This window comes from Balaenoptera acutorostrata, chromosome 3, assembly GCF_949987535.1.
Source record: "Balaenoptera acutorostrata chromosome 3, mBalAcu1.1, whole genome shotgun sequence".
NCBI classification, from domain to species: domain Eukaryota; kingdom Metazoa; phylum Chordata; class Mammalia; order Artiodactyla; family Balaenopteridae; genus Balaenoptera; species Balaenoptera acutorostrata.
In genome coordinates, this window is record NC_080066.1 from 3,904,914 (window position 1) to 3,917,207 (window position 12,294).

The window sequence follows — 12,294 nt, forward strand, 5'->3', positions numbered from 1 at the left end:
CTTTATTTTCTTTCCTGCTTATTAGCCGTACCTCCTTGTTTTGTGATTTTAGTGGTTGCTTTACGACTCGAGTATACATCCTTAACTTAGCACAGTCTACCTTCAAGGGATATTATACCATTCTGAGTGTAGGATCAGGCCCTTAGGCCCTCTTCCTTCCCTGACCTTTGTGCTACTGTTCTCATATATGTTCCTTCTCCTTGTGTTACAATGCCATAATACACTCTTATTATCTTTGCTTCAAAAAGCCGATTCTTTTAAAGACTTAAAAGATCAGGAAAAGAGTTTTAATGCGTACACATATATTTATCATTTCTGATGGTCTTTGTTTGCGTGCACCCAGATCTCTGATACCACATTCATCTGCTTCAAGGACATCCTTTAACATTTCTGGTATCGGACGTCTGCTTGCAATGAATTCTGTCAGGTTTTGTATGTATGAAGAAATATTTCACCTTCGTTTTTGAAAAACAATGTTGCAAGGTTTAGAATTCTACGTTGAGTTTTTTTGTTCTGTAAGGATATTGCTCCACTGCCTTTCAGCTTGCATGTCTTCCAGTGAACATCTGCCGTCATTCTTATTTTTCTCTGTAATACGTCTTTTTAAAAATTAGTTATTTTTAAGATTTTTCTCTTAATCATCGGTATTTAGCAATTTGATTATATGCTTTAACAAATTTTCTTCGTGTGTGTGCTTGTGGTTCGTTGATTTCTTGAGGTCTGTGGACTGTCTTCATCACATTTGGAGAAACTTTGGTCCTTTACTGTATTCTGAACACCTAAGCCAGAGTGAGCCTGTTCTAACCACATCACTCCTCTGCTCCAAAATCCTAAGTCCTTAAAGTCACCTATCAGGCCCGCCACGAGCAGCCTCCCCGATGCCCTCTGACCTTACCTACTCCGCTCCTCTTTGCCTGTGCACCAGAGCCACACTGCTGTTTCTTCAGCAAACCAGGCACGCCCCGACCCTTGAATGTATCCTCTCCACCCCCCTGCCCCATCATCTCTGTGGGTGCTTCTCTGCCCACCCTACTGGAAACAGCAACCTCCACCCCATCCTGGCACTGCTTCTCCCCTCTCCTTGCTTTACTTTCCCCCCAAATACCTACCATAATACAATTTAAATTTTACATATTCATCTTGTTTTTATCACTCAATGAAATTATAAATTCCATGGTCATAGAATGGGCAGGAATTTTTTTCACTGTAGTGGACCTAAAACAGTCCCAAGCATACTAGGTAATCATTCAATAAATAATTGTTGAAAAAAATGAACTGGAAAGTAATTGCTCACGTTCCCATGACCGGCCCTGCCCCCCCCTTTACTGAATGATTTTAATTAAAGTCACACAAAAGTTCTTGGGTTGAAAATAAAAGCAAAAGACCACTACACATTAGTTTGTCAACATGTAATGCCCTGGGTTTATTTTGTGAGAATTCTATCACAATTTTTCCAGGTGGGATTAAAAACCTTAAGGATAATGTATGCCATTGGACTGGGCATTCAGACTTCGGTACTGACAAAGCACTAGTAGTAGTCTGTTAAGTACCATTCTCTTCACAGAAGAGAGGTCAAATATTTCCAAAGGAAGGCACCCGATATTTGTGGTTCTGGCCTCGCAGCCTTCTGGAGAATCTTAAAAGGAAAAAAGCTGGCTGGCTGTTTTTAGAAACTGGAATGATGATACACGTACAGCAATTACTGCATTCTTCTCCCTTATATCCTTTTTGTAAGAACAAGTAAAGAATGAAGTCTTTGAAACAATTCGACAATAAAAAAGTACAATTTTTTTCTTGTGCTAAAAAAAGGGCAAGACAACATAAACTCCAGTTGTAAGGACTCCATTTGCATACTTGATTTAACACTTTCTGGTGTGGAAGGAAATGGGACTACTGGGCTGTTTGCAGAGCAGCAACATAACATTAGTGCTTTAAGTACCAGAAACTACCCACAGCTCCGTGGGCAGGTGGGGATGGGAAGATTCAAGAGACTTCATTTTTAGCTCGTTACTTGTCCTAATGATAGTAGACCAGGAAGATCCCCATTTAACAGTACATTCCCTATTTTTTAAAAACTGATGCCTTTTTTTTTTTTTTGTAAAATTCTGTATGTATGTCACCATTTTTTTTCACATGATACACAGAAAACTCAGGGACCCAGAGGGGAACCAAGTTATGTTATACCATTTACAAAATACCAAGGAGTCCACAGCTACCTAACACATTCACTACAGCACAGGAACCAATGAAGGTACAGTGTACAAAACTGTAAACACGGCACAATAAATAGATAAAACAGCAGGCTCTGCACCATGCACATGATGGGATGACACCTCATCTCTACACACTCTCACATCATCTCACACTCTTTGTTGCAATTTATTTCCCTCCCCCCCCCACCCCCAAGTGCAAAGCATCACAAATGAACATCTCTGTATTCAAGTAACATATATACAAGGGTATTACAAATATGCAGTACTGTACAGATAATTGCTGTATTCTTAATTTACAGATGTTGATTTTTTTCCCTATTAACAGTAAGAAAAGAAAAATGGAAGCATGAGAGATGAGCATTGCTGTCGAGTCCCCACAGCTGCCACAGAAACGCACGTGCTGCGTTCCATCATCCCTTGCATTCAAAATGCTACTGATGCATAGCACCTAATCAAGTCCCCAGGCTGCGGCTCCGCTCCTGAGGAAGCTACGTCACCTCCATCGCTACTGTATTGTCTGCTATGTTGTTTAGTGCTGGCTTTTCTGACTCATGATTCTCCCTGTTGAAAAAAGGTCAATAAATTACTTATCTGCAATCAATTTAACAAACCAAGATGATCTTCCCAATAAAAAGTTTAAATGTTTTTAATAATAGAAAGAGACCTGACTCCTTTGGGACAGGATAGCAAGTAGAGGAATATGAACTTTTACGGTTTATCATTCGGAACACACAACCGGAAGTCAGGCTTGTGTCCGCTGCACGTTCCATGGTCAACTACATTACCAACAAACCTGTTGTAGCACCCAAGCAACCTAGGTGTTACAACACATAAAGGATAACCAAGCTTTAGTTTATAGTTTCAATCTCCTCCTCTATTAAACCTTTCCTAAGAGTTTTAAAAAGGAACAATGTGAGTGAAGGTCATTCATGTCAGGACTTTGAAGTCCAAGTTCTTTCTCTCCGTGGAGCTGAGCAATCAGAAGACCAGGGTCCCCGCTGCCCCTGCCCCTCGACTGCCGACGTGCTCGCAGAGCTCAGTTCCTCCTCTGGGTCTCAGTTCCCTCATCTTTTTATTTATTTATTTATTTATTTTTAAATTTTATTTATTTTTTTATACAGCAGGTTCTTATTAGTCATCCATTTTACACACATCAGTGTATACATGTCAACCCCAATCTCCCAATTCATCACACCACCACCCCACCCCCCTGCTGCTTTCCCCCCTTGGCGTCCGTACGTTTGTCCTCTACATCTGTGTCTCAGTCTCTGCCCTGCACACTCAGTTCCCTCATCTTTAAACAGAGGGGCTAAAGTAAGTGATGCGAACGTTTCCCTTACACTTCGAGTCTCCCGTGGTTATACAATTCTATAGCGATGAAAACCACGTATTATATATTTAAGTAAGAGCTATAGTTGTTTGGCTAGCTATGACTAGACCCAGAATATTAAGAATGCATGAGCACTGAGCAGACGTGACTACCACTTAAGTTCAGAAGCAGAAGGGATGCACGGGTCCAGAAACTAATAGCTGCAGTCTGTTGCTACGAAGCCTGCTCCCTGCCCTGGGCCACTCCCTGCTGAGGAAGTCTACATGTCAGACCGGCAGCCAAGACGCCTCAAAGTCCGGCCGCTAACCACTCCAACTTCTACCACTAATCTTTCCAAATCTCTAGACAAACTAGGTTACTTGTTAACCTCTGAAACACATACGTATTTCCCCAACTCTTTTTTCTTCCTCCCTTCTGCCCAGCCAAGATGAAATCTGATTTTTTTTTTTTTTTTGGTAGAACATTCCCAGAATATTCCTGGTGTAAAAAATATCTCTTATATTGAAATTATAGCCACACTCTATACATGCTAATTTGACAAGCATATTATACTTTGTGATACCTCTAGAACAATTTTTACCTATTACTTACAATTAATATTATTTAACTTTTCACACTTCTATGCTCATCTTCTAACTCAACTGAAAACTCCTGTCTTTCTCTTTTTGTTTCCCCTCAAGTAGACAGCAAGATTTGAATTCCCGTTAATATTTAAAACAGAATAGAGCCTGAGCAAACATTCTAAACCATCTACTGAAACCTAAGAAAACAAGTTAGCACAGAAAATAATGGTTTGATTAAAAGTTGACCTGGCATGAATACTGTAACCCTTTACATTATTTACATTATTAAGAGAGGCTTAATTAGTGTACTAGCCATGGTGGGTTTTATTAATTCTGTCTACGTGAGAAGCTGTGGAAGAAATTATAAGCAAAAGAAACATTCTAAAGATAACTCCTTCGATCCAAAGGTGAAATACAGAGTGAGAGTATTATAAGCTCTTATTATATACTAAGTCATGTCCCAATCATACATGCAATATTCACTATACTCCCTTTAAAGTTCAAATTCGCAGCAATATTGAATTACAACATTTATCTGTTTATTTCTTACATAAATAAGGAATTCTCATCTATACATTTTTAATGTATATAAGGAAAAGAGCAAAAAACACAAAGAAATAAGTAGAGAGCAATGCCAGAGAATTTAAGTCAGATTTCATATTTTTCAAACACTTTGGGCTCAAATAACTACTCACCGTGGAACTGCATCTACAGAGGATGAAGACGGGACCTTGGAAACTTGACAGTTTGCTGCGGCAGCCAGCTTTAAGGCAGACGATGGGACAGCACTTAAAGTCCTAGGTATGTGTCGTGCGTTTATGGGGGCAAGAGAGTTTACAGTGGCGACTGATGAAGGTACAGTTAATCGGATGTTGTTCCCAATCAGAACCTGAGTTGTTGCAGAACCGGCAGCAGTCACTGGGTGACTCGGCCCACTGTGGGAACCCGCTGTCTGGGTCACGTTCGCAGGCTGTAGCAAAGCTGGCCCTGCCGTCGACGGACTCGTGTGGACAAGTGCCGGGGGTGTAGTACTACTGAGGTGTAAGCCCTTGTATACTCCTAGGGAAAAGGAAAGAAGCAGTTGAACAACCGCAACTCTGCTCCTTGTTTATTACAGACGTACGTTACAGACATTATCAAAACACCTTAAACGTCTTTACCCTTACCTGAGGCTGGAAGGACGCCATTCACCCCAATTCCAAGCACCACATCCTCCTTCATCTTGAATCCCATCAGCTGTTCTGATGTCACCAAAGCAGAAGCAGCAAATTGAGCGCTAGCAGAATCCAAAGTCTTGGAAACAAAACCCTAAAAAGAAAATACAAATCTAATCAGCATCACTTAGTCTCAAATTATTATTAAAGCTACACAGGTTACCAAAATCAGTCTGAATATAAATGACAGTCGTAAACCACTGAAATATCTTCATCTCTCCGACATGCATAAATTTGATTAATGTTCAAATCATCTTATAACTCAACGATTATGAATTTTGATCTTCTTATGTGACAATATATAATATGGAATTACCAAAATAAACCTTTTATAATGTGGAAACAGTAAACATCCAACACAAAGTGTTGGACAAGAAATATGCTAGTAAAACAATTTCAGTGATTTGCAATGAATGAATCAATGAATGAATAAATTCATATAATTTGAATAAATAAGTATGTAAAACTTCCTTCATCTAACTTACACATACATATACACACGTGACCAAAGGCACCTTTGGGACAGTAAGATAACTATCCCTTTAGAAGAGAAGGAACAAAACATCACATTCTAACTCAGCCTAGAAATTAAGAAGTCCCTTGAATTTTTTTAAACGAATTTTCCCTCTAAGATGCGTAGAGACACGAATCTCAGCCTTTAGTTAAGCCTTAAATATGTTTAAATGGCAAACATTTATCATGCTTTAAGTTCAAAAGTGATTTCTTTTAATAGTAAAAGAGGTTATTTTAGCATAAATTTTAATAATAATTCAAACGCTCCGCATAGAGAGCTGGGTGGGGTTGTATATTAAAGAGGTACATTCACAGACCACAGGTCAGACTTGAAGACAGGGTCTCCATCTCATGGGACTATGCTTTTTAGTTTTACTTTTTAAAATAGGGAGCAGGGGGCAACAGCTTCTATACTCACCTGTAACGTTCTTTCTAAACCCTGTATAGAATGGCTATGATGTAGATTCAGGTGAAAGCCACTTTTCTGCTGGTTAGATGCAAGGCTCTATGGCAACAGTTGGTAATTAGAGATGAACTCTGGTGGGAAACCACGAGGGATAATCATAAGACAGACAAATCCCTCACCTGTGACGTGGCGGTGGAGGAATGACTACTTGCTTGCTGTTGCTGAATTTGTGCAAGCTGCTGTTTCTGCATGAGCGCCAGCTGATGCTGGTGCTGCTGGTATTGTTCGGCTGTAAATGCTGAACATAAAATGAGAAGACACTTTACAAAAGGGCACGGCTGTCACACACATCGTACAGTACACTAAGACAAATTTTAGCATTTAAGAAAAAACTAAAGCATTTTAGCATCCCGTTAAAGATCACTTCCGAATGGAAATTTCAGCATTTTTATAACCACGCTTAACGAGAGTGGCGTGAGTTTAAAGAAAAACAACACGAAACTTGCCGAGTTGCACAGAGGAAAGAGAAGTGCTCACTTCCCACGTTTCAAAACCATTATTTTTTGTAAGCTGTGACACTTGTGCTAGACAGTGTGTAAAAGGTAATACCAGCTTTTTTCATCCGCATATTTGAAATTCAACGTTGCACTGAGCTTGAGAAGAAATCTGATAATCACCATTTAGTTTCTAGTTTATTCATACTACTGTCCCAATGCATTCAGATGATCCCTAGCAGTTCTGTGTAGAAATACTAATTGTTCTACATATTTTCTAATTTTAGTCATTACAAAAATTTCCTTCATATGAAATATAAGGTTGTTGGTTTATCACTTTTTTTTTTTTAAAAGAACCCATCCTTTAAGTTTAACAGGAAGAAAAGAGGCTCCAAAGGTTAATTAATTTTCCCCACCCAATTAACCCACCTGGAAAAAATCCAGTCAATAAGAACGGAGATGTTTATGTTGGTTTACTGTACAGAATGATGTCTGAGGAAAGACACTGTGTTATGCTACTTATGTTTGTCTATGGAGAGCTCAGTTCTAAAAAAAACAAACAAAAAAATGTTCATTTATTACTCCCCCAAAAAGTGTGTGCAGTTTTTAAAAAGGAAACCTTTTTCTTTTTTTTTTTTTTGCCAATTTAAAAAAAAGAAAAAAAAAAAGCACATACAATCACAACATCTGACTTTAAGGCTTCTTTTAAGAAGCCTGTGATGGTTGGGTAAGAACTATTTAAAACAGAAAAAAAAGGGTTATCATGCATCCCTGGGTACTAGGGAATCTATAAATCATGCATATTTCCTTAATCTAAAGTTTAATGTTTTCAAAATACTGCCAGCTAATTTGTTGCTGTCTTTAGTTAAAGACATTTTGATAATTTCTTTAGAATATTACTTCATCAAGTTTTACAGTTTGCACTTATAACTCATAAGAATTTTTATTCCCCAGGATACAGCTTCTGCCTAGGACAACTACAAAATGCTTAGATAGATGTTAAGTAGAAATTCTACCACATTTTGAACAAATCAGAAAACTGTGAAATAATATTTAAGAAAACCTCAGAAGTTATTAGTATTTACACAGGCTTTTATACTTGCACTGAACTAATTTCTTGGGTTATAAAGGCAAAAAATAATTTCTTGTTGGAAAAATTCTACTTTTCATTTTCTTATTTTGGGTGTTACAAATCTGTTCAGTTGATATATGTCCTTTGATGAGTTTCTCTTCCTACTATGTTTATAATTCTCAGATCTGAATTCTACCGGAAAAAGCTTTTATTGATAATAGGATAATCCCTAAATACTGACATAAACTTTCTGTCAACGTGACCATTTCCGTATAATAGAAACGTGTTAAACCAGAACTTGAAGGAAAAAAAAAAAAAAAGCTGCCCTGAAAGAGTGATTATAATTAAAACAATACCTCTATGTTGAAAAAAAATCCATAAAAGCAATTGTTTAAAACTAAAGCTCCTTAATTTATTAGATGGGGTTTGCTAATATGTTTTTGCGATTTCTACTTTAATTTCCTAAGCTTGAGTGCGTTGCCTAAATCTTGAATTTCCTGGTAGGAGATATTTAATAAACTTAAAAAAAGACAAAAAAAAAAAAAAAAGGACCATTTCTGGAAGGTCACGTCATTACACATCTAGAAAACAATAATTTAGCATTCACTGTAAAGATCTATATACAAAACTCCATTTATATGAATGAAAATATTCTTTTGCAGAATTCTGCTGGTGTTTGTTTTAATTTAAACATTAGCAATATTAAATTGGAAATCGATTTGAATAAAGGTTCCAAATATTTTTGCCCTATTTAAATCAACATTTCAGTCCTTAGTCTCTGAGGGTTTTGTGAATTTCACTTTTTTTTAACAACTGTTAACTTCCTCCAAATACAGATTTAGAAATAAAAATGCAACTGACATTTTAGATCACTAACGCTCATTGAGATTTTAGATCCCTATGTTAGCCTATTTCTTACATATCTCTATACTCCAGAGTCCAGTTATAAAAATTTCCCTTGGACATTTTTGATAAATGTTCTAGAAGAAATGCACAAAGTAACATATAGGCTAGAAGTGATGGTAATAAAAACCATGGGTCTAGGGGCCAAGAGATCTTGATTTTTTCTTTCATTCTCAGCTCCGGCATAACTGGCTGAGTTCACCTGAGCAAGTTATTTAATCTTTTGGGGCTCAGTATGTTCATCTGAAATACACGAGATTAAATTAGGTCATCATTAAAGTCCTTTTCAAGCCATGAGATGCGAAGATTTTATATTTCTTCTGAGAAATAAAATTCCAATCCAAAAGGCTGTATGAATGAGTAGGAAAGCTTGGACAAAGGTAAGGCAGTAAATTTGGGCAAATAAAATCTGGGCTGGGTTTTGCACTATTACTTACACAGGAAACTGAGAAGACCTTGGATGTCATTATAATTCAAAGTCTAACCAAATGCTAAACCAAAATGAGCATATTTCCCTGTATCTCTATCAAGGTGACGTTTTTAGGTTGTATGTCTACCTCCAGATATCGTGTGGCCGTCAAGTTTGAAGTTCACATTGATATGGACACGGTGGTTTTGTGGACAGATCACCAGACCCAGAATCAGAATCATTTCAAAGGACCAAAAAATTTTAGATCAGGAGGGATTCTTGGAGATTTCCTTCTATAATCTCATACTAGAGATGAAGAAACTTTCATCTGAGGTCACAAAGATATTCAGTAGTGGAAGGGGAAACAAAACTACCCCCAAACCAATGAGATTTTAAATATAAAAAGAAATAGACAAAAGTCTGTTTTAGATTTAATATTATTTACAAAAAGTAATCAAACTTTTTATGTACCAACAGTGTGCATCATGCTTTAAAAGAAACCTCATCTATAGAGCATCTGACAGACAGGGGTCTAGGGAGGGGAGCAGAGTCACGGGAGGCACAAGATTAAAAGCTGAGAACAGGGAAGGAGCACGACAGGACTTCAAATATCTGGAGGACACTATGATGTGGGAGAGCAAGAAAACTTACTCAGTGTGCTTCCAAGGGCAAACAGGACCTGCGGGTTTAAATTTAAGGAGGCAGCTTTTGCTCGATATACGGACAAACTTTCTAAACAAGACTCCCAACTGCAGAATAACCTGATCTAGAAAGTTGCTGAATTTTAATCTGCCCCTAGAGGTGCCGAGGCAGAAGCCAGAAACCACCGCTGTATGGGTAGCTTCTAACAATCCTCTGGGGTAGGAATTTAGATGAAATAATCTAAAACTTTACGAGTCCATGCCTTATGCAAGGACCTATCATGGGGTAGGTACACCAGCGCCGGGAATGGCCTAGTGTTCAGCCTGCTGGCCTTTAAGTCACATTCCTGTAGCTGGAGCAGATCAATGGAATGATTGGGGGCGGCAGGGCTGTGGGGGGCAGGAGGTGACAGGTACTTAAGAAAAAGTAAACAATTTGAAAATTCAGTTTGAGAAGATGGATTCTAGATTACCAAAATGTATATTTTGTTAAAAAAAAAAAAATCAACAAACCCAAACACCTGTTTTAAAAGATACTCCTCAATTAGAAATTTCTCTGAGCAGTACACAGGCAGAAAATTATTTTAATACAGGAGAGAAGGGTAACTATAAAGAAATAAACATAAGCTGAAATGACTGCAGACAGTATTACAGTGTGACCACCTAATGAGTGAGCCTGAATTGATAGTCTGGAGGTTCATGAGCACTTATCAGTTACCTAGAACATCCAATCGGAAAACAAAAGTTTGTTGTAATTCATATGCCAGCAAAACACGAGCAAACCTGAATTCATCTGGCTGCAAACGTCTTGAACGTCAGGTTATTTGTGGTCAAACTTTCCACTGAGTGTGACTATTCTCGCACTTCACTACACAACTGTAAAACTATTAATGTATTTCACTATGGGTGTTACTCCAGAATCTGCTGAGGAAGTAATTCTGAGTTTTGAAACACATCTGAGTCCCACAAATCTACAAAATCTAACAATGAAAATATTCAGTGTTCAAATCTAGAGTTCCTTTTTTACAGTAATATTAAAATTTTATGCTAACTAATAAGGACCTAATAAGGACCTGTGTAGAGCACAGGGAACTCTTCTCAGTACTCTGTAATGACCTATATGGGAAAAGAATCTAAAAAAGAGTAGATATATGTATATGTATAACTGAGTCACTTTGCTGTACAGCAGAAACTAACACAACATTGTTAATCAACTATATACTCCAATAAAAATTAAAAAAAATTTATGCTACAAATAGAAGTAAACTGCACTGCTGAGTAAGCTATAGATATTGAGATTTATTAGAACCTATCATTATTGCTACAATTTCTTATTGACTTATGAAAATAAACCAAATCTATACTGTAGATATGGGAGTTTGGAAAAATGACTTAAAATGCTGATGAAATTTCACTGGGAACTAGGAATTCAAATCCTGAACATATAATGGTTTTAAAATCTCTTTTCTGGGGGGGGGGGCGCAAAAAAAAATCACTTTTCTGTTTTCAGTCTTTCTGAATTAGAGTCCTTCCTAATTATGAAAAAAGGTATTAATTCTGAATCTGATATCCCCTCAAACACATGCAAATGAATACTTAGTCACTGAACAAACACTAAGCCTTCAAAGATTTTTTTTATAAAGTTTTTTTTTTTTTTCTTTTCTCTTTTGGCTGCACCGCCCAGCTTGTGGGATTTTAGTTCCCTGAGCAGGGATTGAACCCGGGCCCTTGGCAGGGAGAGAGTGCGAAGTCCTAACCACTGGACCGCCTGGGAATTCCCCAAAGATATTTTTGTAGATAAGAAAAAATTAGAAAAATGTATTTGGAAACTGTCCAAATCACATATTAACTAAAGATTATTTAAAATACACAATTTATCCTTAAGTACTAAATCGAGTCCTAAAAATTCTAACAGTGTGTCATTCTGCTGTACAGTATCCAGAGGCCCAAGCACTCTAGCACTGACTAACCAGGCCACTGGTCTGACTGCACAACTCTGCAAAATGGTCAAGACAGGGAAGCAAGCACAAAAGACTCCAAGCAGCAGCTGACGCAGAGGCTATGAGAGGTGGTGTGATAAAGCTCAGGCCCTTTACCAAAAACAACAGGTCCTGACAGCCTCATTAGAATTTCCTATTTCAAAGTGAGAACAGGCCCTTATAGAGGCTTATTTAGAAAAGGGATAATCAGTCCAGAGGGCATCACTATGTCACAGCATACACATAAATATTAGTATTTAAAACAATGATAGAATAATCAAAAATGGCTAAATCAAAACCCACATATTTGGCTTAGGCGGCAGGCAAGTATATCAGCTGACTCGTAGGTCATATAAAGACTGGTTAAGTTCTAAAGTCAGTGTGGTGAAAATTAGGCCTTAAAAATTCCTTTAGCGTGTACCACGACGGGTCCACCTCCTCCTTTCAACAAGCCCGACACAGCCGCGTAGCCTCTGGCATCGCACTAGAGCAGAGCTTCTGTGGCTGAATACCAGACGGAGCAGTTTGGTTTGTACCTGGGGGCTATACCAAATGAA

At 37.8% G+C, this 12,294-nt stretch overlaps 1 protein-coding gene across 4 annotated transcripts in view; it reads right to left on the reverse strand.

Moving 5' to 3' along the window:
* Positions 1 to 1,394: 1,394 nt before the first annotated feature.
* The window catches only part of EPC1 (enhancer of polycomb homolog 1), a 95,490-nt gene continuing 84,590 nt past the window's right edge, over positions 1,395 to 12,294 (reverse strand). For 2 of the 4 annotated variants that reach the window (XM_007196399.3, XM_007196397.2), the window contains exons 11-15: positions 6,419 to 6,537; positions 6,252 to 6,338; positions 5,273 to 5,414; positions 4,802 to 5,165; positions 1,395 to 2,774 (exon numbers count right to left, since the gene is read on the reverse strand). In XM_007196399.3, coding sequence (XP_007196461.1) covers positions 2,702 to 2,774; positions 4,802 to 5,165; positions 5,273 to 5,414; positions 6,252 to 6,338; positions 6,419 to 6,537 — 785 coding nt within the window. In that variant the 3' untranslated portion in view covers positions 1,395 to 2,701. Of the gene's footprint in view, positions 2,775 to 4,801; positions 5,166 to 5,272; positions 5,415 to 6,251; positions 6,339 to 6,418; positions 6,538 to 7,162; positions 7,280 to 12,294 lie in introns of those variants that run through there. The other 2 variants (XM_007196398.2, XR_009007530.1) reach the window with 2 other exon arrangements.